Source organism: Xylaria bambusicola (genome assembly GCF_022495145.1).
Source record: "Xylaria bambusicola strain CBS 139988 unplaced genomic scaffold F5B22scaffold_20, whole genome shotgun sequence".
In the NCBI taxonomy this organism is placed as follows: Eukaryota; Fungi; Ascomycota; class Sordariomycetes; order Xylariales; family Xylariaceae; genus Xylaria; species Xylaria bambusicola.
The window spans coordinates 325596-351796 of record NW_025953573.1 but is presented as its reverse complement, the minus strand read 5'-3'; the positions used below and the strand labels follow the sequence as shown (position 1 = coordinate 351796).

At 49.0% G+C, this 26201-nt stretch overlaps 7 protein-coding genes across 7 annotated transcripts; 4 read left to right on the top strand and 3 right to left on the bottom strand.

The window, feature by feature from the left end:
- Positions 1–647: 647 nt before the first annotated feature.
- Positions 648–1830, bottom strand: F5B22DRAFT_655965 (NAD(P)-binding protein; the record flags this gene model as incomplete). Its single annotated transcript, XM_047979931.1, has 4 exons — positions 648–1154; positions 1231–1321; positions 1377–1685; positions 1760–1830. The coding sequence occupies 4 exons, from the start codon at positions 1828–1830 to the stop codon at positions 648–650; spliced, it is 978 nt and encodes a 325-aa protein (XP_047830899.1).
- Positions 1831–3373: 1543 nt separating this feature from the next.
- On the top strand, positions 3374–6037 carry F5B22DRAFT_606514 (uncharacterized protein). The gene has a single exon (XM_047974930.1). It carries the CDS (start codon positions 4032–4034, stop codon positions 5631–5633), a length of 1602 nt encoding a protein of 533 aa, XP_047830898.1. The 5' UTR covers positions 3374–4031; the 3' UTR covers positions 5634–6037.
- A 283-nt stretch (positions 6038–6320) lies between these two features.
- On the top strand, positions 6321–8331 carry F5B22DRAFT_606513 (uncharacterized protein). Its single transcript, XM_047974929.1, has 2 exons — positions 6321–6874; positions 6949–8331. The coding sequence occupies exons 1-2, from the start codon at positions 6638–6640 to the stop codon at positions 8224–8226; spliced, it is 1515 nt and encodes a 504-aa protein (XP_047830897.1). The 5' UTR covers positions 6321–6637; the 3' UTR covers positions 8227–8331.
- A 24-nt stretch (positions 8332–8355) lies between these two features.
- On the bottom strand, positions 8356–10641 carry F5B22DRAFT_655959 (MFS general substrate transporter; the record flags this gene model as incomplete). The annotated part of the gene is made up of 3 exons (XM_047979930.1): positions 8356–9997; positions 10068–10243; positions 10325–10641. 3 exons carry the CDS (start codon positions 10639–10641, stop codon positions 8733–8735), a joined length of 1758 nt encoding a protein of 585 aa, XP_047830896.1. The 3' UTR covers positions 8356–8732.
- A 2670-nt stretch (positions 10642–13311) lies between these two features.
- Positions 13312–14319, bottom strand: F5B22DRAFT_606509 (uncharacterized protein; the record flags this gene model as incomplete). The annotated part of the gene is made up of 1 exon (XM_047974928.1): positions 13312–14319. One exon carries the CDS (start codon positions 14314–14316, stop codon positions 13969–13971), a length of 348 nt encoding a protein of 115 aa, XP_047830895.1. The 3' UTR covers positions 13312–13968.
- Positions 14320–15861: 1542 nt separating this feature from the next.
- On the top strand, positions 15862–17847 carry F5B22DRAFT_606504 (uncharacterized protein). Its single transcript, XM_047974927.1, has 4 exons — positions 15862–16793; positions 16841–17123; positions 17184–17204; positions 17268–17847. The coding sequence occupies exons 1-4, from the start codon at positions 16164–16166 to the stop codon at positions 17576–17578; spliced, it is 1245 nt and encodes a 414-aa protein (XP_047830894.1). The 5' UTR covers positions 15862–16163; the 3' UTR covers positions 17579–17847.
- Positions 17848–19541: 1694 nt separating this feature from the next.
- Positions 19542–21894, top strand: F5B22DRAFT_180859 (uncharacterized protein). The gene has a single exon (XM_047969409.1). The coding sequence runs from the start codon at positions 19857–19859 to the stop codon at positions 21501–21503; it is 1647 nt and encodes a 548-aa protein (XP_047830893.1). The 5' UTR covers positions 19542–19856; the 3' UTR covers positions 21504–21894.
- Positions 21895–26201: the final 4307 nt, after the last annotated feature.

Below are 26201 nucleotides of genomic sequence, written 5' to 3'. Positions count from 1 at the left end.
AAACTCGGGTACCACATATTAATAGGACTTGGAACAAGTGATTCGTAGATCATGCATTGGTTTCTCGGTCCTGCTTCCTTCTGAGTAATATATATAAATGTGTCTCAGAATTTGTTGTCAACATAGGTAAGATGCCAGTGCGGCTCAGCCTCAGGCTGAGGCTTTTCTCGTCGTAGTATAACCTGACTCATCATTTCACAGGGGTATAAAGACCGCTGTAAAACTTCATAACCGACTGTATATGTCAAGTCTTCTATTTCATCACTCATTCCTGTTACATGAAAACCAAGGGGGACTCACATTATTGCAGGTCAAAGATTTCTACACTTAAACGAGGCCAGTGACTGAAGGAAAATATAGCACCAAGTCAAGCCTCTCCGTCATTATAGAATACCCCTCCGACACGTCCCATTATCCAGAAATCCTGTATGGAGCTATTCTTCTACATGAGCTAGGTGACATGGCGCGCGCGTGTCACCGTTAAATCATTCCCGCATGAGCTCATTTGCCTTGGGATCAAATTTATAACCCCTTAAACCCCACTGTAAGTGACAGTAATGAATAACTGTCCAAGTCACTGAAATATGAAAATGGAGGACAAAGGTTGGTATTCTATGTACTATTTATATACATGTATTCGCTAGATTCTATCGTGAGTTTTCCTTAAATTCAGCAACAACTTGTTCTGTCGCCGTCCACAAATCCTTCCCTATCTTAGGGTTATGAGCAGCTGGGTGGCCCCTGATAACCATATGGCTTCTATTAATGAATTGTCCCTTGTAGTATCTCTCTGCTGTCCGAACCTCACGAGAGACGCCCGCAAAAAGTACCGGCTTCGGGCCCATAATCTCACTGTAGCTCTTGAAATACCAAATTCCATAGAGATACCACGGCACGGCACGTCTGGTACCAGGCGTCCATACTGTTCCAGGACATACAGAAATTACCATTATAGGTACGCCCTCTTTGTCGTACCGAGCCTGTAGCTCTGAAGCCTGCAAATTTAAGGCCAGTTTGGACACGCTATACCTCCTCACACAACCCCAGAAACCATCCTCCTGGCCGCTTGGATATTTCAGGTCTCCTCCGTGGGCACTAGAGAAGTCTGGAACATACTCCTCACCATGAGAAAAGGCTGGTGCATCGGAGCTCACCTAATTCTGCGTGTGAGCTCTCTGTCTTATAACCCCACATAGAAGAAACCATATGCGAGGAAGTGTTAGTACATACCATGACGATACGGACATCAGAGCCCTTCTCCTGAGCGGCAGCTTTTAGTAATGGCTGGAATTGCTGTGTTAGAGCAAAAACGCCCACGTGACTTTGTTCCCAGTCAGCTCAACTCGTATGAAAAGCCGGGAAAATCTGTGGCTTACTTTGTCTGCATGGTGATTTGTACACCCGAATCGGCTAACTTGGTCGGCTCTGTGCCCTCGTGGGCGGCATTGTTGATCAGAAGATGAAGCTTCGATTCCTTCTTGCGAACTTCATCACTGGCTTGAAGGACACTCTTCATAGAGGCCATGTCCATCTGCACCCAGTTGACCTGCCCCTCTTTTACGCTCGGGTTCTCTCGGTAAATCTTCTCAGTGGCCGCCTCGGCCTTCTGGGACGAGCGAGCCCCAAAGTAGACTTTTGCGCCCGCCTTGGCGAGGAAGACTACGCATTGGTACCCAATCCCTGCGCTATAATGTGTCCAAGTGTTAGTTTTCGCATGGGATAGAGTTAATCATCCGTCAATAAGTAAAATTTCACTTACTTGCCGCCTGTGACGAAGGCGACACGCCCACGCAGGTCTGGCATATGCTGTCTATGGTCCCACGACGCCATTTTCGACTTTTGCAAAAATGAGGTTTCACCAATAATGAGTAAGCCCAGGCCCTACACCAGCTAATAATTCATTCTTATCAATTTAAACTGGCCAGCCGTCTTGGTCGTTGTAATTTGCCATACTCCTTTCATCGGATTCGGGGTTCGGACCATCGGGCTCGGCGTGGGCTGGCGTGCTTTGTCACGTCCTAGTGCAGAACACCAAGCCCGTATAGTATGAACACTTACATATAGAGGAGATCCTGCAGCATGTACGCGCAGACCTCACGGTCTGACTGGGTATTAATCCTGCGGATATAATACAGAGTGACGATTGTCCTATAGTTGACAACTACGGACTACGCAGTAATTGATTACTAATATTATAGTTCCATATGATGTAATGAGGAATTTTGCATGGTACCTGTGCCAAAGATGACAAGAGGTTGCACCTTTAGTGACATCTGATAGTGATAATTCCGTAGCTTGGCTGGTAGCTGACATCTATTACCGTACAGACGAACTATGTTTCCAAGGACACCTACACATATGAGAAACTTTGGTACCGTCCTGATCATCGACTCTAACTACCCAATTCAGCGTTGATTACGAGATGACAAACTCGAACCGAATATAGAAATTGGATTCACAGCGTGCTCCATAGCAAATCACAAATCCTATGGAAGAAGACTTCGATTCTAGCTCGTAACGTAAGAGGGACTTAGCACTACGACTTAACGCTAGCGTAGGTTTGTGCCGGCAGTTTAATCTGATACTCTAATTCTCTAATATCAAGTAGTGTATTATTATACGACACTGCCCCCTCCCTCCCGGCTCCGCAACTTGAAAAGTGGAATTGCGGGACATGCTCCATGTGTGCGCACACTGCTTACGCCCAATCAAACTACTATCTAATGAGAGATGGGATTTTCGACTGGATGTTTCTTGTTACGCACTTATGAAAGTGTTGCCATTCCACTTTAATAGGTCTCGGCGGAAGAGATAATCCAAGTCAGCCATGAGAGGTAATTAGATAGCCCTTCTACCTAATCTTATGTGTCAAACTCTATCTCCGTCTGTGAATGCTTCTAGCGTAGATGAATGCCATGAAGCTTATTATTCGGATCACCTCACTACCTCCCTTCTGGTACGGGCATGTCCAAGAATACTATGTGAACATTGCAAAACAGAGCTAGCTACACGCACAGCAACGTCACTGTGGCGCTGCATCGTGGCCAACCACCTTCCAACTATTATCATCACGGTTTATCAGACCCTTATTCCCTCGCCACCCTGGTGCTATATCACTAGCGATTTTGGTTGCCCTGGCAGACCCCCTGTCGCGACCCTGGCGTTTATACTCTCTACCTAGGTGAGCTAGTGTAGGAGCGGCGCGAAGGATCGGATCGACGCTTGCCCCAGCGTTTGAGGTGCAGCATACCGCCTATGCAAGCGACTATTACTATAATAGCTCGCTGGGGAGCCAAGCAAGCCAAGAATTGTCCCTGGTGCATCCCTTGTTCGTCCCTTGTTGTTAGGGCTGATCGTTGGCAAGGCCAGATAACACCCTACTTACGCAATACGTATCGACCTAGGCCCAAAATAAGAATGCATGATTTCCCGTTCAGGCAGTCGTGTAGTCTGCTGCAGAACGCATCACATACCGGCTCTAGCTATGCAGTGCATTCTCTTTTGCTCCGGCTCAAGTGCGTGAGCACAGCTGAAGGAGGAGGATCCCGAGCGGAAATTCGTAGGCAATGCAATGATTGGGTCTTACACAGAAGCACCGCAATAGTGAGGTAACGTCGTGCGCACACCTTCCCTTTGTAAGGGCAGTATTACCGAGTTATGGAGATAAGCATCGGCTTTGAAGCCAAAACAGCCAATAATTCCTGCAGGTATAATCCATGCTCTGCTTATGTACTCTAAATACCACAACTAAACTGAACTGCCGATCATAGGATCCACGAGTGTGATCCTTCTGCGTTGTAGTGCTTCTGCTCCGTAGCTCTCCTGCAGCATCCTTCAGTAGCTACCCTTGTACAGTCATCTTGCTGCAGTCATCCCCGTCATCTCATTGGCAAAATCTGTTTATCAGAGCAAACACATGTATAGTATATAAATCTTTCGAGGTTGGCCATCTTTGTAATCCTCATTGATGTTCGTCTTATGACATTTATGCTCTTGTTTGTACTTACTCCCTCGTGGTGGTATAATTTTAAATGAGCCCTCTTTCGTGGTGCATAGGACCCTGTACTATCTTCAACTCCCTGAATACCGCCACAATGCACAGGGTAAGCCCCAGACGGAGTGCCTGCGACCGTTGCAGGAGCCACAAGCTTCGATGCGTGAGGCTCGACCAAAACCCGAACGGAGCCTCTATTGCAAGCAACCCAGAGTCTCTGATGCCGTGCCAACGATGTTTGAAGGCCGGCGCTGAGTGTGTTGCTACCGCACACTTGACCGCGAAATCCACAGGAGACAACCACCCTGCACGCCATGTTTCGACCTCCTCCAGCCACTCCGCCTCACCATATCAACAACGGTCACCTGCCGCCGACCGACAACTCAACGACTTCTCTATCGAAATGCCCCCACAATCAGGCCCACAGGCGAAGAGGAAAAATAGTGGCGACCCAAGACCTAGCAAAGACGCCTCACCTCCTTGGGCCCCCACCTCGCTCCTCTCGCCACCCGCTAGTGACAAGTCCCAGAGATCAAGTCACGCTTCGTTTCTCGATATCGAAAAAGTAGGCTTAGAAAGCCGTGAATTTGGCCCAATGTCCAGCCTATTGCCCAATAATGCGGGCACATCCGCCCATATGCTACACTACGCGCCGCCGGCGGACCCAATCGTATCTTCGAACTACTTTGGCACGTCGACGAACATGGTTGTAGATCAGAATTTGCGTGAGCAGCCAATGGACTTAGCAGGGTCCAGCACAGAAGACTGCCTACACCGTCTCTCACAGCTCAGCTCAAAGCTTTTAGTAGACTTTGGTAAAAGCAACTCCTCTAACAACATGGGGGATATGATGAACTTCTTGTCACCTCCCAACAGCACGCCGACATGGCACCAGGATGGTACCAGCGGCATGACGACCAATTATCTCAGCAACACAGTCAGCAAGCTTTTCGAAAGTTTACAAGTATTCTTAGAGACCGTTGAGCACTTGCGTCCCAGCCCAGCATCGTCTGCGGCCTCAGAATGTTCATATTCGGACCACTGGGACGAACCGGAATTTGTCAGCACATCAGATGATAGCCAGATTTTCCACAACGCCATAACAGTGGATCCCATGCACGGCTCGTCAGAAACGCACACAAGCGCAGCAGACAGCGCAAGTGCCTTAGACATGCCGGCCACCATGACTATACTTACGTGCTACACCTGGCTCTTGAAGGGATATGAGATGGTTCTCTCAGGGATTGAAGAGACGCTTGCAACGCAGGGACGCCTGCATGGCTTGAAAACGCTGCCATCTATATTTCCCGGACCGGGGCTCGGGACCTTCGCATTGGAGAACAACCCAGACATGCAAATCGAGATCGTGATACACATTGGGTCGCAGATGCTGCACCGCATAGAGGGCATACTGGGAATCCACGTAGTATCAGAAGGCTGCAGCATCTCGGGCGGGCTGGCGGATAGGCGCGAGATCCTCGACACAAGCTCGGCAGCAGCGCTGCTGAACATCTGGTTTGCCAAAGGCAGCCAGGGCGAGAACAGCCCCGGCGACCCCTACGGAAGCAGAAGGATGCAGATTAACCATACGATAGACAGCATACGAAGACAATTGAGAGAGTACTGGAGAGGAAGGTAGCTTCCATATAGCATGATGACGACAGGGCTCCATAGACGCACTTACTTAGTTCAAGCACACGGGGTCTAGGCATGCATGCAGCGGCTCGCGTTCGAGCGTGCGTGCGTGCGTGCAACCCGTTAGATAGCACCTGTTTGTCACAAATGAAGCCATCTTTCAAAAAAAGAAAAGAATGCAACCCTGTATCGACGTATCTGTGCCACATTGATCCAGCCTCACACGTGTATTCTGCGCGCATTGTTGCCGGGGAGTCGGACGTGGGGTTGGGATTTGGACGGTTTTTCGACCAACGATGGCATCATGTGAAGTCGTTATTTCCAGCCGCTGTAGACCCCATACTTAGTCACGTGATGCACGATTCGGCTCCGAGGGCTCTGCGATCGTCCTTCAGCTCACGGCATGCGACCCACCCGGTACTTGCCCTAGTCATATCCTAGTTAAGCCCTAGTCAAGCCCTAGTCGAGCCCTAGCGCCCTGCACGTCGTTGAATCCGAGACGCTAGCGAGGCTAGGATGAGCATCCCCGATTCTGCCCAGCGCCTGCCCCGCCAGGTCAAACAAAGCCCGCACTCGGCGGTCGGAGTGGGCCCGCGTGCGGCTCCTCTGCTACACCCAATCGGACACGCCTCGAAGAGGTCCAGGGCCAATGTCCTACCTACATTCTGCCATATTCTGCCTATATTCTGCCTATATTCTGCCTATATTCTGCCTACTATACGGATATACGACTAGACTTATCCTCAGGCACTTGCGGCCGTCCGCTTTACGAGCTCTGCTGATAACGACGCCGAGTCCTCAGATGAGAAGGTCTTCGGGTTAATCACGGCGACCGCCAGCGCCAGCGCCATGTTCCCATGTTGCCATGTTTTACTTAAACTTGGCAACATACAGCGATCAGGCCATAGAGCCTCTCCCGCTCTTCTTTCCGTCCCTTTTTGCCTCTTCCCCCCCTTCTTCGACTTGCATGTCTACTAGTCTCTGCTACGGCCTAGGACCCTAGACAGGATGCAGTTCTTGGGTGAATTGTTCCGGTGGGGACGTGATCCCACAGTAGCGAAGGTGTCTACTGATGAGGTCTACCCCCTCTATTGGATGGACCAACTCGCTGCAGGCCGCGAGAGTGTTTTGAGCGAGACGCTTCGGTATAACCAAGTGCTAGATCCCAATAAACTCCACGATGGCTTGACCAGCCTGATCCAGCATGGCGACTGGAGAAAAATTGGAGGCCGTCTTCGACTTCGGGTGTGTATATCCCCTTCTCCTCGCCTGCCTGCCCTGACTGCTCGATCATCGCTAATTCATATCCCCATCGCAAGCCTGACGGCACTGTCGAGGTCCACGTGCCGAGAGAGTTCACAAAGGACCGTCCTGCAGTCCAATTCACTTCGAAAAACTATGATATCCCCATTGAGGACCACAAGATCGGTAGCCAACTGCCAAAGCTAGGCAAGGGCCCCAGCTTACAACCAGGTCCGAAGTCCTTCGACCAATTCAACCCTATTGAAGATGTGCCCGAGACATTGAAGGACTACATCCACTGCGACCGCCCCATCCTTAGGCTACATGTTACATCTTTCACAAATTCAACTCTTGTCACGCTCGTCTGGCCACATGTAATTGCTGGCGGTCTTGGTATAAAGGAGATCATTGGAGCCTGGTCCAAAGCCCTCCACGGCGACGAGGAAAGGCCCGCTCTACTAGGCACTCATGAAGATATTCTAAAAGATGCTGGCGCCGGTGAGGATGAGAAAATTCCATATCATCTTGAAGGGACCGAAATCAAGGGCTGGGGCTTTATCAAGCTCGTTATCAACTTGATATGGAGCGTGTTCATGCATCCGACAGTTGAATCTCGCTCCATGTGTCTGCCTCGTGAATTTGTAGCTCGACTGAGAGAAACCTGTCTGCAGGAGCTCCGTGATAGTTATGACGGACCCGACAAGCCTTTTCTCAGCGAGGGAGACGTCATAGAAGCCTGGGGTTCGAGGTTCGTGGGCCAAGCGCGTGGCGGAGAGCGATCGGGATTGATCATAACCTCTCTTGATGTCCAGAGTCGTCTGACCGCGCCCTGGCGCACCGACGGTGTATACGTGCAGAACACAGCTGGCTGTGTGTTTACTTCTATCCCCCCTGAAGACCTGCTGAGGAAACCTCTCGGCGAACTCGCCCATTTCATACGCAAGAGCATCCACACAGCAGCCACGGACGAGCAAATGCGTGCCCAGCTACGCATCTTCAGAACACTCGGCCATACGAAAAGCATACCCCTCTACGGGGACCCCAACTGCCATCTGATGAGCTGCTCCAACTGGACCAAGTTCGGGATCATCAACGCCGCCGACTTCAGCCCAGCCGTCGTGCCGAACTCGCCATCTCGGTCGGACGGTGTCGCGCCCGCCGGCAAGCCCGCCTACCTGCACTGCCAAGCCCTGGGCGAAAACAAGCTGCTCCGGAACTGCTTCAACGTCACGGGGAAGGACTGGGACGGCAACTACTGGATCACGGTATTCTTCTACCCCGAGGACTGGGCGAAGCTAGAGGCGTACATGGAGGAAACGGTCCAACGCATCAAAGACACCAAAATGCCATCCTAAACATGTAAATTTTCAAAAATAGAATAGGAATTCTACTAGTTGTATATAGTGTGGTTAGTCGATCAAGAGCTTTCCCCTGACAATTTACATAACATTTTAGTAATACCCAGGCTTAGCGCGATGACGTGTGGTACACTCGACGTTTACGCGATTAGGTAAAAGCTAAGGAATCGCGGTGAGTTTAGGTCTGCATAGAGATGAGTAAGCGTATTTAGTGACATTTTAGCTGAGAGCGCTAACGGCGGGCCGCTAATAATTCCCGAAGGGGCTAAATACTTAGAGAGAAAAAATTTAGTCTTCTATTGTTGTAATGGCTAGCCATCCCTTTCTAAAATCTGTGCAAGGGGTAAGGATGGAAGCGATTCCTATGATTATAACCATATATACCTAAAATCAACATTCTAAATTTCCAACGGAAGAGAAGCAGGTACCCAGCTGCTTTTTCCAAATTAAGCCGACGCCGTCACAGCATTGTGGTAATACAAATTGTTTGGTTGTCTCTTTCTTCAGTCCGACCCCCTTTGCTCTACAATAGGCTCTTGGGAGTGAGAAGTGCCTGAAGCTTTCGGGCGGTCTTCTAGGCCGACGTCCTCGGTCTCCTTCTGCTTGTTGAGTTCCAGGTCTTTCTCGAAAGCAATGACGAGGAACCCGAGACCCGCAAAGACAATTCCAATTTGCCAGACTCGCATGAGACTGCGCTCGTAGATGCTGATGATGACATTTCGAACGGCGTCGGGGAACGAATCCACAAACGTGCTCGACGCGGATTCGTAGGCACCTCCGCTTGATAGGGCTTGCCTCGCGCCCTCGTCGGTCAATTCTCCCAGAAGCTGGTCGATCCTGTTGTTGAAGATAGCTGCCGGAATACTGACTCCCCAAATGGTGCCTACACTGCGAATGAATGCAAAAGTACCCGTGCTGAGAGCGTTCAAGCTCTCCGGCAAAGCGGCCTGGATAGCCGTTAGGAGGTTGGGAGTCGTAACACCGATACCGAAGGCCACTATGATTTCTAGTACTACTATAACTGCAAGATGAGTGCTCCTGTTGAAAATCGTGAATAAACCGACGCCAATAGTCATGAGACCGAAACCGATAAAGTGGAGATTACGGTAACGGCCCAGTTTCGTTGTAAGCCCGCCTCCTACAAATGCTGCAAGCGCGTAGATGATGGAGAAAGGCAGAAGCATAACACCGGATCGAGTGGGCGAGACTAGCTGAGTCGACTGGAAATATAGCGGAAGGAAATAGAGCACCCAGAAGGAGACGATGGTTTGTAGGAACGTGGCAAGGTATGCCGCTGTGGAAGTCCTATTGCTGAAGAGCGACAATGGCATGACGGGGTCGGTGCAGAAGCGCGAACCTTCGTATAGAAGGAACGCAGCGTGGCCGAGGAGGCCGATGATGAGGGCCACAAGGATGCCTGGGTTTGTCCAGGTGTACCGAGTGCCTCCGTATGTAAGCGCATACAAGACTGAGGATACCGAGCCGGCAAGCAGGAAGTTGCCGATGTAATCGATCCTCTTTAGCTTGTCGAGCGTATTGCCTGGCGCGGTATGCTTGAGCTTCAAAACGAAAATCAAAAGAATGGTAGAGACACCACCGAATGGCACGTTGATGAGGAACGCCCATCGCCAGGAAACTCGATCGACGAGAATACCGCCCAGGAAGGGACCGATGACGGAACCGAGGATGATGAAGAGAAATAGTACGCCAAAGAACTGCCCACGCTCCCGCAAAGGCAACAAGTCACACATAATCAACTCGACGAGCGCTGCAAGTAACCGATGACGTTAGCGCTTTAGATTGCAGGATAGGTGACGGAGTATAGAGATTTAGCTCACTATTGATACCAGCGGCACCCAAGCCCTGAACGGTTCGACCGCCGATGAGAATGTCAACCGTCGTGGCGCCACCACAGATGCCACTACCAACGGTAAAGATGGCGACGGCGCCGATGGTAAGCCACCGCCGCCCCCAAAGATCAGCCAGCTGGCCGTAGATGGGTTGCACGGCAGCACTGAAGACGAAGTCGTGGTTAGAGGGATGGTCCGTAACACCGAAGACTAGAAGTGAGATGATGCACGTGAGCAAGACATACCTGGTCAGATAGTAGACATTGACTACCCAAATGTAGTTTTCCGATGCATCGAGAGCACGCGCAATAGACGGCAGCGCTGTAGATACAATCGAGCCTTCCAGGGCGCTCACAAAGGCTGTGAGAACGAGGCAGACGAATGTCAGCCAGAAACGAGGTCCTTTAGGTACCGGCGCCTCCTTTGCCTCGTCGGGCTCGGCTGTTGGCGAGCGGGAGTTTGGATCATGGATCGAGTCTACTGGGTCGTTAACAGAGGGTGCCTTCGATTTCATTGTTTCTGCATGGACAGCAGTGTCTGCCGTTCCCGGTGGTTGGTCCATCTTATTCCCATGCAGCAGCTATCAAGATACGGGCAGGACAGATAGATAGAGAGAAGTTTATCTAGGATCACGAGATATTGAAGCGGGAAGGGAACGAAGCGAGGTTGTCAAAAGATAAACGATAAACGATACGTGTAACGGAAACAGGGGTTAGGGTATATTTGTGGCCTCTCCAGCCTCGAAGCAGGTGCCTAGGAATAGGGGATGGCCACTACGTACATCATTGGAGTTCAATTCGCGGCGCAATAGTTTTTCGAACAGGTTATTTCAGGCCGTCAGGCAGCTAAGGTATCCTGGTACATGCCGAGGCGGCGTGGCGTGCGGGAGCAGGGCAGCGAGCAGGCCTTCGGACACGGGTCACGGTGACATGGCCCACGATCGGCATTGCAGGCGCCGAGAAGCTATCATGCGTTGTTGGCTGCACGGCACGTATAGAAGCCCACTGCACTGCCACCTGTCGAGTGGTGTACGCGTAAGTACCTAAGGCCAGTAAAGGTTCAGTGCACTGAACTGCCTGTAATTACATTACAGCGTTGTCTCCAGCAATCTTCCAGGCCACCACATTTCAATCTTGGGTCGCATCGTGTGCGTGCCCAGCCGCAATTTCTTGTCGCACTAGCCCGGACGAGGACATATCGTGCGTTTAGAGTATAGCTTCAGGCCCTTTTTAGCAAGAGATCGGCAGTGAATCTGGCACCCGATCGACGGCGGAGCGCGGATGGCTGAGAAAATCTCCGTGTCCCATTCCACGTACCACCTCACTTCGGACAACTGGAGTCGTAATCAGAGCATCACGCCCAGTGTAGATCAGATATCGACAAAACTCCTACTACATAGTAGATGTTGGCGTGCTTATTTCCGACACTGCATGTTCCATCTCGACGTGGCTGACAACAGCAGCACCTAAGTAGGCCCTGGGATTTCGCCCGCCGCGGGAAGTTGGAAATAGTCACTAGCTCGGAGGGTTACTGTGAAACACTTACGCAGCTCTGTTACAAAGTGCTTAAAGCATTACTAACTGGACCCAGTGCCTACTTACTATGTACTCCGAGTCCTTTAGGATGGGTGGATGGACGGATGGACGGCGTGCGCGCTTCAGTTCCAGGGTTTTGATGTGAAATGATGTAAATTGTTGGTCCTGCTGAGTTGCAGTGGTGGCCGATTCGGTCTTCGGGGTGGCTCCCAGGGGGCCAATCGGATTGCCTCATTCCTCTCATCACGTAACTTATGGCCCGGATATAAACAACTGTTTGCCCTCCTCTGCGACATATGTGTCCAAAATCCGAATTTCATACCGGCAATTTCACGCGATCATGACCCCAACAACATGCAATTTTGTCCAGTTTGATATTCCATGGTGCGGTCCGGTAATACGGAGCGGGGGGAGGCGGAAAGTGGTGATATCCTCAAAACCCGATACAGGTACAAGAGACAGTGGGCAAGCGACCGCTTAATGCACTGTTTCTGAGTAAAGGCAAGGGCTACTGTAAATCCACAGAGACTATTACGCATTGTGAACCAACAAAAGGTTGGGTCGCGATTTAGCTTCGGTCTACATCGTAGAAGTATCCCGTGCCACATATCTTACTCAGATATTGACTCCTGATAATCCCAAACTAGAAAAGTAGAAAACTAATATTTACTATCTGGTACAACAACACGGGTGTATAATCGTACCTACATAGGGGTTATCAGCTCAGTCCCTTGAGAGGCTCAGATAATGCAAGCGATACCTTACAAGTTCTGCCTTGAATAGACACCACACAAACATAACAATTCGTGCAACTTCTATTCGAATATTCAATAACCTCGGGGTAATCTGGACTCCTTTGTTACTACTTGGCACATAGCTTTTCCACGGAAACCCAGACAAGGATTGAATAAGTTGATCCTTCCTTACTACGATGAATAATTTGTTCATTCATGTGCAGCCACTCAAACGCAGCTACAGGCATCACACAACACTTTAAACAATCTCTAAAAGTATCTATAGTTGAAAAGCATATCATTTGTATTCATGCCCAAGGCTGTATAGTTTATCTGGGTTCAGTCTTCCTACACCTTGGCCTTACTCTATCCATTCAATAGTCTTCTCAGGCGCATACGGTTCAGTTACATAGTCACGTATACAGTAGGATCATTATAGCCACCAGCTAGGTTTCAGGGGATGAAGTAGAGTGGAGTGTGTATATGTCTAGGAAGCAGCCCAGACGAGTGACGCGAAGGGTTTTACTTCCGTTATCAGAAAGTGAAAACAATCTTTCACCACCAACAATGCAATCTTAGGATACGATCAGTCCATAGGTAAATGATGCATATCGTAAAGGGAGCGCATGCTCTATCTTTTCGTAAGGAGATGGGGCCGTCAGTCCTGAACACAGTAGACGAAATGCGCGTTAAGTACGTGTGCAATAGCGCTATTACATTGATCCTAGCCAGTCTCTTGCGCTAGCTACTTCCCTTCTCTGAAGGGCCATTTCAGGTCTGCAAGCACGGGACGGCCCGCAGGCCATACAACAAACGGGAGTGAAACACTGGACTTCCTCAGTGATCGAATCTTATGCCGTTGCAACAAACTGTTTCCTTCATGTCACAAGTAGTAAATGGCCTATGTAATGAGCTGAGGTAACAAGCTATCATTTCAAGTAGATTATGATACTATAGTTTCGATTGCGAAGAGTTATTCAAACATTGCCCCCTTTTAGCTATCGCTACGTTTCGAAACGCGTGCCTCTCAATTTGTGGGTGAGTATCGACGTATATGCAATGAGACCTATTGGCTTGGAAAGAAAGAGGACCTAAAGTTCTTCATTTCGGAGACAAATGTATCAGTGGCATTGGTAGCTACAGCCCCTGTCTATATTCGGGTAGCAGAATGTTCGGAGCACTCTAACCTAGCGCGTTGTATGTTCAGCTCGGAGCAAGCGTCACCAGACCAAAGCCTCCTCTGCCATCAGGGTCGGTAATAAACTCTTTAATAGCCTTGATCCCCTGCCCATAAAGGACGTCATCTGGTCAGTAAACCCCTATCCACCCGGTCTAATTGACCCCTATCTAGAGGAAGGGTTTATTGCTATGATGCGACTTGACAAAGCAAACGTAGCGGGAATCTGCTTCATCTTCTGGATTTTCAGGTGTCTTTCGTGTCTTCATGTAGTAATTTTTGACTCCAGCTCCGTGTCATTCTCAAGCACAGCAACCTATTCGACAGGATCAAGAGAAACACTTCTTAAGAAGACCCGATAGGTGAGATCTTGATACTACAATGAAGATGACGGCGTGTATCAGGTTCGGAGCCATCTATTGCAATATGGAAACTTATCTACACTATGTAGTCTCTCGCACGGCCATCCGCAAAGGCATGAAGAATGGCGTAGAGACCGCGGGCATTGTCGATCGTCTGTTTGAACCATACGGCATTCCGACCGTATTCGGGCCATGCATTATTTGCTGTCGCGTCACGCTGTCTGGCCAAGAGATATTCGTAATCACTCGGTGTGGGGAAAACAAGAATGCATGGGAGACTGGTCGTGGCACAAGCGAAAGTAGTTCGGGATCATTTAGGTACCAAACATAATGGAATGTAACAGCTGTTGAGACTCTTAAAGCATACATGAGCTTAGTAAAGAGATCGGAGTTTGGTCCAAGCGGTATGAAATGCACCTTGTAAATCATGGTGAGCCTACGTAGCTGGGATTGTCATGAATGGTACGTCGGTGCCTAAATCTTCTGGCCATCTAATTAACGGACACGCGGACAACCAACAAGCGGCCGATAGCGCTAAGCTAGGCAGCGTTGTTGAAGAGGAGTATTACCAAATGCTCAGTTTTCTCTAATCTACTTGATCTATATAATAGTCAGGAAATCTATGTCCGTCCTCCTTACCTCGGTAGCCCTTCATTGTTACATCACCAAAGTAGACACAACTGTCGCCATTATCGCCGCCTCCACTGCGACTACCCTTCGTTGCGATCGATTCTCCGAGCTTCATCATTTGGCATCTGAAAGGACAGCATGATGTCTGAGCTGTTGGGCCAGATCAGTCTTACTGGCAAGCCTTGCAAAACATGTCAAGAGTCCTGCAGTCTTCCACGCCTAACAACGCCATAATTTGAAAATAAGGTATTCGCACAGCTACAATATGCCTGTACTATTATTCTCCGAGACTTCGAGATAGCTTACTTACATATTTTCATTTCTAGCACACCATAGGAGCGTAAGGCTCCCTAACAATGATACGTTTTCAATAGGACCTTCCGCATGGAGTATGAGACCACTTGTTGTTGAACGAGGGATCTAGATTGTCATGTGATGACTGATCCTTCTTGAATACAGAGCATTTATGCCTTGATAAATTAAGACGCTTAACTACTAGAGCGTCCCAATCCTTAAATTCAACGATCATTAAGTCACAGGTGATTTCATGAGTGTGCGAATCGCACATAACACGACAAAGCGAGGCCAAGAGACAGATAATGAACTGAACGCTACATTATACGTATGGTAAATAGGCGGATACCTCGTAAGTAGCAGCCTACTACGTTAACACATGCGCAGCGCAAGGTGTCTCCCATCCACGTTTTCGAAGCCACGGCACGATCTACCTTTAGCATATTAGGCACGCACTCTAGAATACCAATTTTCATAGATTTATCTACCTAAGCTACTATTCTGGCAAGGTACCAGACTTCCTGCAATTAGATATACTTCCCTCAATGATACTCACTATTTCCGAATGGGGATTTAGGATACTAACAACATCTTATAAATTGAAGGAGGTTCTAAAGATGCATTAAACTTCCATACTTTCTGGATTAGAAAATGAGTAATGGCTATTTTTGATACGCCACGTATCTATCTAAGAATCGCGGTCGCAATTGAATGATGATGCAACTATTCGCTTAAGCATGGGACATGCGGCAGCTCATCAACCTCGCCGCTCGCCTATGGGATTCCACAACTCTAAAGCTCGAATAATTGAATAAAGCATCCAAACGTTTCTAGAACATTGATTGAGACATACGTAAACTTTAAGCGCCGGGACATTTGCTTCGAACAGGGGTTTTTATGTGTATGAAACGAGTGCGGCCTAAACACCAGCCCATTTAGCCCATTTCGAGGCACAAGACATGCGGCGCAGCATAACTGGTACTAACAACGGCCAGTGCCAGCCAATCAGCGACACAGATTAATAGGACTTCGCAATATTTTGTATTTGCCTATACACCTGGCAAGGCGTATTCCCTCGACTCCATGCTTTCCCCAGGCCATTTGGAGCGAGCAGCTGGGGTCATTTGATCCTACACAGGCCTCCTGTCTCGATCTTCAAGTCGTGGCCGTGAAATGGCTCTGGAAAATACCACTCATCCATCATCCTTCAAGAGGTATAAGTAGAAGTTATGCACTCTATCCGCCCCAGTAGCAGTGCAAACGCACATACTCAAACCACACCAGATAACCATTCCTTTGCATTGCTATTCCCTCTAGGCGTCCTCTAGAACATAAAGTTTTGACCATTAACTATGTCAATCGACGCCGGATCCACGAAAGGGTTGGAGGACTTTGTTGTAGCAGACATCAACGCTGTCATTTTGAAAAGGCTGCGTGAGGAGCATCTGTATCATTTCATACGTGCTAGAGATGAATTATACCGACTAGAACGCAGCGATGATTCTGAAACCATCCGCCTCCTACGTCGTCAGTCCCTTCGCATGTTGGAGAAGACATGGCGTAATATACTAGGGACCCTACGAAGTGAATTACCCAAGGGATTGGATCAACTTCTCAGCAAGCTCCAGCCAGAATTTCAAGCCATGGGAGGCTCGCCCATCCGTGGTAAAACGGCGTCGAACCCACCATCGCCATCAACCGAAGTTCCTAGACTCCTTGGAAGAGCACATGCTCCCGGCCTACAAACCATTCAGGAGTCGGGCGCAGCCGTGACTGGTGGTCCAGTTTCACCTAGGAAGCGCAAAGATTCTGCCACAATTGCTCCTGAATTTCGCGTCGTTAAAGATATTGACGAACTTAGCATTGCTACGGAAGAAGCCATGCCAATTGATCTGACTAACAAACCTACTCAGAAGAGGCCCCTGGCCCGCGAAGAGGTACAGACTACATCTCCAAAGAAGAAGGCGAGGCGAGCACCTCAGGTCAGACACCCTAAATCACTCAGTCTCGACATTGCTAACTGACCCAGATGAATCTAGGAGCCCTGGGCTCCTCTGTCCACAGACCGATTAAGACGAATATGTTTCTTCACGAGGTAAAACCGCGGGAGTGTATCTTCAGCTACGGCGACTACGCTGGATTCTACGTCCTGCGCTGCAACCAGGCTAAATGCAAGAAGGGGCTGGGCAAGGAGGAAGGCACGATATTCACATCTCATCCGTTCTCGGACGGACTTGCTCTGGAACATTTCGCCAAGGAGTGGCATGGCCTCAGCACAGAGGCCGATATATTTAGCAAATTCGCTATTCGAGGTGCGCATCCTTTCTATTCATCCACCCTGATAACCCAGTGCAATGGCTAAAACCTCGCAGTTATCGACGCAGACAGTGAGCGTAAGTCGGAATCCTGCCGAATGCATGATATTGCGTGAAGTCATTAAAGTATTTTTTTCTTAGGCAACACCGACACTATCGACAAAGCGGGTGTTCCAACATCTGATGGCAATGTATCTGGCGTGGATCAATTGCCGCCGGGCGCAGCCACCGATAGATCTAGACTAAAAGGCAAGGAGCCGGAGCGCCGGTACCCATCGCGCTCCAGCCCGAAGATGCCGGCCGCAGAGGCCTCAACGTCGGCATCGGCGGCGTATGAGAAAGAGACCTTTGTGCAATCCTTCTATCGAGCAGGGGCGCTGGAGTGGGTGGCGGAAGAGGATAAGGGGACTTCGCCTGCTCTGGGAACTGGGCGTCAAGCAGATGGGAAATGAAATCTCAGCAATCTCTTGTTTCGCAGAGGGAGGTCGCATGAGGAGTAATGGATAAAGTCGTTACACTGTTTGTATTGGGGTTTTTGTGTTCACTATATTTCGGAAATTCCTCTACGACAGGACTTGGATATCCTCCTTTAGACTTTTCCTTTGTCATGTCTTTCAATAGCTGATTTAATATGCTTCGCTCACTAATTTCATGCACTTTATCTGCGCCTAGAAAAATGGGAACGATTCACTGTTAAGATTGTAATATTGAGTATTATGGCACTCGTCGTAAAGCATTTGATATCGTGTCTATCTTGTTACCCCTATTTCAGAGTGACTGATTATTTTTATGGCCCTGGGATTTCTTAAAAGAGTACTTATTGGCTTTTAAACATGTGGTAACTGATTAATCTGAACTCACTGCCTTGAAATTATGACATGCTTCATCTCGAAATGCCATCGTGACTATCATATTGTGTGATCTCTTTTTTTCGTGTGTCTGCTAATTTTTGAGCTCTGTCAATCAGCGTGTAGCTTCCATATGGATCATGCCATTTATAACACAGTTACATGATTCCTATTATGCACTCAACTTTTCACGCCCCTTAGTGTACTATAACTCTGAGTTCGACATTCCTTCGGACTAATTATTCATATAGTTACATCAAATCCTGTTAATTGTCTAATCATCTCCTGTACAGAGTTGTAAATAGTATAATTATGAGAGAGTATGGGGTGCGTACAATGTGCTGTTTGGAGATTTATATATAGGCAGCACCTAGCTTGTTGGTTGATGTATATTTAACCAAGTATCATTTTCAGAAACATGTCGAGGTAGTTACGTAATGAGAACCCCTGTTCTGTAAGTTCCTTTCGACTGAGTATCTTCCGTTCTCTTGTTTCGCTCACCTCTGAAAGATTCCAGCAATGATCTCCTGACGCGATACTATGGTATCAAGGGAAGCGTTGACAAGACAGGACTGTTGAAGCATTGTAGATTGTGTAAAAGGAGCTTACGGGCTAATTACGGCAGTCGGCAGGGGTTTCGGTATCGCGGGGGGTTCACGATTTCCGTAGACTGGCGGTGACTTCAACGAGAACAAGGTAGGTAGCTTTCTCTTACATCAGCCGAATACTTATAACGATTCAATTGCGTTCGTTTGGAATAACTTGTTTCACAATAAAGAGAGGGTGAGTAGTTGCTTGGGAAAAGGTATTTATGTTCATCTCTAGGTGTAAGTATGGATGGCCATGGTCCTCGGATTTCCCTCTGCTCGCTTCATTATGAGGATAAGAAGTGTATCCTAGGCAGTCACTTAGTGAGTACCTATTGATGGCTGGAACGTTCGTTTCTCCTCAAGTTCGTATTGAATACGGAGCCACTATCAAACCCCTGTTCCTTATTCCCTGTTGCGGACGCTACCTTAGTTTTCTAGGCGCAGCTCGAACGGCACTCAAGCTTTGATAGGTAGATGAAAAAGCAGTATGTTGAATACCTACTCAAGAAAGCATGAACTTGAGAGTACATAAACTGGTGATCTCGTCTTGGATGCATGGAATACTTCAGCCAGTCCAGGCCGTCCAGACCAGTCTTCTGAACAGAAACACCCACCAAGAATTAGTGGGCGACTAGTGGGCCAGTACCTACAGTAGCGCACCATGCAGGGACAACAGCACGCGGAATGACGCAACTATCTCCTACTTTATAGCACTGATCCTGGTCGCCATTCAGGCACCGATTCTCCTTTTTTCAGGGTCTTATTTTCAGCTGCATTTCCATCATCTCACCTCACTCTCTCACTCTCCCCCGGCCGCCAAAGCTGCTGAGGTAGGTGTACTTACACGTAGGTATTGTCACGCCATGCAAATAATTATAGAGGATAGCGAGCTTCTGCGTTTACCTAGGTAGTGTTCAGAGCCAGATGCCACTCACCTAAATAGCACCTAGGTACCTACCTAAGGTAAGTACCTACCTAACCGGAGAGGCGGCAGGTAATGGACAATCTAGGTAGGTACTTAAGTAATTTATAGGGCTGCCTGGAGGGCTCAGCCCACTTTCACCATCGCGTCTCCCCACCGTTACCTACCTACCTACCACCAGACTGCCTACCGCCTACCTGAGCAGCAATTTTCCGAGTGTCTCAATATCAAATCCAGAACCTTACTTTCCACCCATTTTCCCAGAAATGGTGTCGCTCGACACGTAGATAGCTCAATTCCCTTTCTCATCATCATCGGCGATCCCTCCAACCGCCACGCAGGCACCGACCGATAGATAGCGCCTCACTCGATGACCATCTCCCTTGTTGGAGCCCCTCGGGGACTCCGCGTCCTGCTCCCCGCGACTTTCTTCGTGCTACTCTTTGTCCTCGCTGGCTTTTTCCACAACACTGGACGGACCAGCCAGCTCCTGCAGACCATATCGTCAAATCTACACAGCGGTGGTCAATCGCAAGACGTGGACAAGGTTCCTCCCCGTCCTACTAATACGCATCCTCCGCCCAAGTACAAACCGACCCCGACCTTCGCTGTGCCCACCGTCACCGACCCCTTCCCGCTCTTGGCCACATCGACTGATGCACCACCTGCCATCCCTCCCTATAATGTCCCAAAGCCTGGTCTCCATCGCGACTATGGCCTTTCCTATATGCCGCCTCTGTTCATCGGCTTCACCCGCCAATGGCCCATGCTCCTGCAGTGTGTCGTTGGCTACATCACCGCCGGCTGGCCGCCAGAGTCTATATATGTCGTGGAGAATACCGGTGTACAGAACTCGAACGCTGACGGGAAGCTGACGCTACAGAATCCCTTCTATCTGAATCATACCACTCTGAGCCGCCTCGGCGTCAATGTGCTGCAAACGCCCGTCCTCTTGACCTTCTCACAGCTGCAGAACTTCTTCATATCCACGGCTACTTCCCGTCAGTGGCCCTATTACTTCTACTCGCACCAAGACGTCCTAGTCATGTCGTTTGAGGACGGTCCTGATACCATTAAACGGCCCGGTGACCGCGATTGGTTCTTCTACGACGACCAGGAGAAAGCAGACATTCTGCGCCCTGCAGCCGCTGGACACAAAGGTTATAGAACCATTTATGAAAATTGTTTACGAGAGCTCAACCACACGATGGAGAACGAGAAGCGATGGGCCTTTCGCTGGTTCCAGTATGACCATCTGACTTTGGTGAACCGCGGTGCGCTCGATGCCGTTGGTGGTTGGGACAGTCTGATGCCGTATTACGGGAGTGATTGTGACATGAATGCAAGACTTGAGATGGACGGGTGGACTATGCGACATCGCCGAGTCGGCATCATAAACGACGTCTCAACCGTAATGGAAGACCTTGCTGCGTTATACAGAGACCCCGCAGTTGTCCCTCAGTTCACGGATCCCAACCCTATATCCGAGGAAGAGTTGGAGCAAATGGAACAGCCAGAAGGCGAGGCAGCTGATAAGGGTGAGCCGACTGAAGATGATGGGGCTACCGGCGAAGAAGTGAAGCCCGAGGAGCAGGCCTTGGTTAAACCTACTGAGAGTTCCATCGACAAGTCGGCGGAAACACCTGCGGCCAAGCCCGTAGAGAGGCGAGAAGCTGAAAGCTCCGAAAGCTCCAGTTTATCAGGTATCGCCCACGCTATGGATTACTTTCGTGCCCTTCTCAAGGTCGCCGATGATATGGGAGCGTACAAATATCGGAGCGATAACAATGCTCGCAATTCTTGGCAAGCTAGTCAGCATGGCGGCGTTGGCGAGCCTTATTATTACAATGCGGATGGCTTCGCTAAGTCATTCTGGATCTTGACAGAGGCTGGCCGTGAAGTATTCCGCGAGAAATGGGGTCACCGGGACTGTGATCTCGTCAAGGAAACGGCGCTTCAACTTGACGATCAATGGCGCGTGGAGAAAGACTGGGAAGATACCCCGTCAGACTCCTAGGGATGTAATGAGTTGAATGTATTAATTTTTGCATTGGGTTTGTCATGGTCGGCGTTGGCATAAACTAGAAGGTTTGGTAGGCGGGGTTTTTACGCTCCTAGTGTGAAGCTTGGAGATTTGTATAACAAAGTGTACTCTTTTGAAACTTGGGAATCGAGAGTAATTAGGTGGGCAAGAGAGAGAACAAGACAGATAATAGTAAGATACCCTATCAAGTGGAAGTGTAAGATGATAATAGATTCTTATCTATCCCTTAGGATTTTGCGTGACCGCTTGGCTGTTGCTTGTTGGCTATTGCGACTGCGCAGGGGATCCCTGGGCGTTTCTGGTGGGGTTGAGTAGGGAAGTGGTAGGTACTCAAAAGGGAATAAGTTGCAATAACATGTCTATCTGTTCTTACATTGTGCTTATACTCTTTATCTGTAACGATACGATTTTAGAAAAATAAGCCCAACAAGTGATTACTAGCAGATATCCAATATCAACAACATAATGAACCCAGAACGCGGGTATGTGGTAAGCTTGGCGTGGCTCGGTTTGGCTTACTCTAACTGTGACTAGCCCCCTTTTCAAGCAGCAGTTGGACGATTCCTTCATGATTATTTTCCTCCGCCATAGACATTGCAGTATCACCAACAGTATTTTCGAACTCAACATTGGCGCCGTGTTCAAGCAGGAGTTTCACAATCTCTTCGCGTCCTGCTTCGACAGCCCATAACAGCGCCGTTTGGTCAAAATCAGGATCTCGAGACTCTGTGTTGGCACCTTTCTTGAGTAACATCTTCACAATATTAGCTTGGTTGTTCTGTGTTGCCCATATGAGTGGAGTTCTGCGGTATTCCGTGTCTGTGCATTCTAGGTTAGCACCTCTCTCGATGAGCAGTTCCACGACCTCGGCTTTGCTGGCATTGATTGCCGACACCAATACCGTTGACCCAAAGCGCGTCCTCGACTCTATATCGGCACCTTTGTCCAATAGAAGTTTAGTAACCTCAACATGTCCGTTTTGAGCTGCCTTGGATAGTGGCGTACTGCCGTATATGTCATCCTTGGAGTCAATGCCGGCGCCTCTATCTAACAACATCTGGACAATGTCTAGATCTCCATTGCCAGCTGACAATAACAGCACCGTCCTGCCATGCTTGTCTTTAGAGTTAGGATTAGCCCCATGCTCGAGAAGCAGTCCCACAATGCTGGAGCGTCCGTCCGTCACCGCCCAATACAGTGCTGTTTGGCCATTACGAGAATCTGCGGCCTCGAGATTGACATTCTGCTTTTCAAGCAAAAGTTTAACAATAGTTTCATTTCCTTTTTGGCATGCATATGATAATGGTGTTCGGCCGGAGTTATCAGCAACGTCAGGGTTAGCTTTATTTTCGAGTAAAAGCTTGACGATAGTGTCATAGCCCTTCTTGCTTGCCCACGATAACGCCGTTTGCCCATTCATCTCATCTTTAAACTCAAGATCCGCCGCATCCTGCTCGAGCAACTGCGTAACGACCAACTCGTTCCCACAATGAGAAGATACTATGAGACTAGTCAGCGACTTTGGGACATAACCTTGCCCACCGTCGTAGTATATGCTGAACCACAATCGACAACTCTTCAGATGCGGATCACAGATTCTCAAAACTTGAGGTAGAATGTCAGCATCGTCGCGAAAACCGGCTAGAAGGAAATGTTCGTTCCAGCTTCCAGCCGAGTATCTGATGAAGGCGTGGGCGGCGAGGCGCGGATCGATCGTCACGCGCTTCTCTACAAGAATATCGGCCGAGTTGAGGGAATCAAGGTAGATTATGCAAGTTTCCGCGAGAACCCGGTGTGCGTCCCGAAGGACGATTGAATTCTGCCATTGTCTCGCCAATGGGGTGGCGATTGGCGATACCGTGCCTAAGAGGAACTCGCGCGCAGTTTGATGAATGAAATAAACCCTCTCGTGGTGGATTGAGATAAACAACCCACACCAGGATCTGAGACGTGATTTGAAGTCCGCTTCTTCCTCCAGATCAAGGTCATGGATAGATTTGAGTGTATAATCCATTTCGAGGGCAACATTCATCTCAGCAACCGTCAGCGGCCGACTTGCTGCTAGAATAATGCTCAAAGCCTTTCGAACTATAACCTCGTCTCCCTTGGACCTGTTCAGAATTTTCTCATATGCCTGATTTATGTTCTTCGGCAACGTTGCGACTGCAGAATCGACGCCTTTTCGGGTCTTTTTGAACTCTTCTTTCTCCAAGTAGTCAAATACGAGGTACACCCAAAGGTATGTCCGGTGGGAGACTTCGAGTAATCTTCCCGCTAGGTAATTCTTGATAGGGTCAGAGAGGAGCTTTCCTTTGGCGAGTTTCTCTACTCGGTGCTTGATAACCTGATTCACCTCCTGGCTGATTGTCTCTGACTCTTCTTCCCCCGGTATGCGAACGTATGGGAACTTGTCTACAAGGTACCGGAATTTCGACACTATCTGCTCGTACGGACGACTCGTAAGGAGATACTTCAGCTTGCTTGGGCTTGATTTATTCTCGGCGAATTGAGTCTCTATATTCCGCATTAGATCTTCGAATTCCACCTCAGCGCATTCATCCAAGGCATCCAGAACTATGATTATATTACCGGCCTGGGGATCTTGGACGGCATTTCGCAGAATGATCCAGAGCGAGCTTGTTGAGCCCACTAAGCCTCTCCCATCTATGTCGAATTGCTTCACAGCGTGTTTGATAAGATGCGGTTTTAGATAGAGCAGCTGATGGAGGAGGGCGCAAAGTGCTTGACGGCAGGTGTTTTGGGCTTGGTCCTTGAAGAAAAAGTAGCAAATAGTTGAGGAACGCGGCAATACAGAGTCAATGAGATGTTTGGCCAAAACAGTCTTCCCACATCCAGGATCAGCGGAAACGAGGAGTGATCCTGAGTCTTGCTTCAACCATTCTTGAAAATACTCATGCTTCAGAAACCACTCGCAGGTGCCATCTACTCGAGCTTCTACCCGGTCTTTGTACCACTCATATGTTGCGTCTTCGCTGGAATCAGTGAGTCGAAACAGTTGAAGACACTTATTCTCTCTGTCGGAGAACTTCTGCTGCACCTCGGCTTCCTGTATCTGGAGAGATCGCTGTGCAACTCCCAATTGCTCTGTTGCCACGCGGACCTGATCTTCAGAGACAGACAGTAATTGTCGCATGTATTCGAGTGATGCCGCGCTCTTTGTATTGACAGACTCTAGCTCTTGTCTCGCCGCGAACTGGTTAATTTGCATCAGGCTTCTGTCGACAGTAGCCTCGAACTCCTTGATGTTGCGAATCATCTTTTCCCAATCCGCCGTTTGAATGGCATCACTGGCGTAACGTCTGACGCGGCTCTTATAGAACCGCAGAACACTTTTAAGCTGGAACTCGAGGATGTGTTGATAAAGTTGTATGATGTGCTTGTTCGCTTCCGCCATTAACGCAGGAGAGGCCTCAGAGCTTTTGCCGAGATGTCGCACCAGAGGCTCAAACGCGGTGTAGTACTGCATGCGAGTAGTCACGTAGGTGAACCCGTCGCGATTGGCTTCATCGGCAACCGTGGGGTTCGTGAGAAGTGGGAGAATGATGCTGACACCGGCCCACACGATGGATGCTTCTGGTGATTGTTTGACAGCCTCACCGATCCAATCCTTCGCCCACAACACTAATCTCGCGGCTTGATCGATCTGGTTCGATAGATTAAATTCATGGCCGGCGATAGTGTACTTTGTTTTCTTCTCGTCTGCTCGTTGTAAGCCAGCTGTAATTAGAGCCCCTAGTCGGGCTTGCTGAGATTGTCTGTCGGCGTTGTTGCTCGGAGTGTCCGATAACACACCCTTCTGTGCCTCTTCCGTGAGCAACTCCTCGTAGTCCTCTACCAATTTCGTGTCATAGCTTCTAAGAGCATCGTATGCCCGGTCCCAAAGGGACTGAGCAACAGGAGGCCCTTCATGACTGATAGCTGCAGATTGTGCCTCTTGTGTGCGGCTACTTTCGCCTTCAGGTGGGCGCTTCTTGCCTACAAGTTTCCTCAGTCGACGCATCGCTATGTATTGGCTTGGAACAGATCAATGAGCCCCAAAGTCAGGAAGCGGATAGTGCCTTAAAACAATGCTGTGATCCCATGCAGTCGTGTAGACGTGTGCAAGCCTGTCTAAGCCTCGAGTGGCATTGCAATAATTTCCACAAGGTACTCATTGAGATGATTAGGCTGAGACCAGCCCGGCGCAGCTTCATCATCAGGGGTCGAAAGGTGATGATTGGTTCGGACAAGGGTGGCGTGGCTGCAGAGTGGCAGTAATGTGACGGGACGGACCAACATACATATACTGAAGTAGGTAAGGAGGTGCCAGGTCATCTTATATATTTCCTAGTTGAGCTACCTTGGCAAGGTGATGATGAGACTTACAAGAAGAGAATAACAGAAGATGAGTTGTTGATGTTTGTAGTTGTCCATTAAGGCGTGAAAAAGGTATGACCAACCAGCGGACGACTTCTACATATATCACTTGATGCGGATAGCTATCTGTTTGTCTATACACTCCTTCAACATACCATACTGCAAGTTAGCAATGAAATCAATAGCTGAAGCTCGGCTCTTCTGTCACATTAGATTGACTGCCCATGAAGTTGCAGGCATCAGAGATCTAGACGCCACGTGGCAAGTTCCTGATGAGACAGATACTACACAACC

Bases quoted from the DNA above. Each gene is read 5' to 3' on its own strand.
- F5B22DRAFT_606514 (XM_047974930.1), top strand. From the start codon at position 4,032: ATGAGCCCTCTTTCGTGGTGCATAGGACCCTGTACTATCTTCAACTCC.
- F5B22DRAFT_606504 (XM_047974927.1), top strand. From the start codon at position 16,164: ATGTCAATCGACGCCGGATCCACGAAAGGGTTGGAGGACTTTGTTGTA. The intron at 16,794-16,840 runs GTCAGACACCCT...TAACTGACCCAG, and splicing joins AGGCGAGGCGAGCACCTCAG to ATGAATCTAGGAGCCCTGGG. The intron at 17,205-17,267 runs GTAAGTCGGAAT...TTTTTTTCTTAG, and splicing joins TATCGACGCAGACAGTGAGC to GCAACACCGACACTATCGAC.
- F5B22DRAFT_606513 (XM_047974929.1), top strand. From the start codon at position 6,638: ATGCAGTTCTTGGGTGAATTGTTCCGGTGGGGACGTGATCCCACAGTA. The intron at 6,875-6,948 runs GTGTGTATATCC...CCCCATCGCAAG, and splicing joins GAGGCCGTCTTCGACTTCGG to CCTGACGGCACTGTCGAGGT.
- F5B22DRAFT_180859 (XM_047969409.1), top strand. From the start codon at position 19,857: ATGACCATCTCCCTTGTTGGAGCCCCTCGGGGACTCCGCGTCCTGCTC.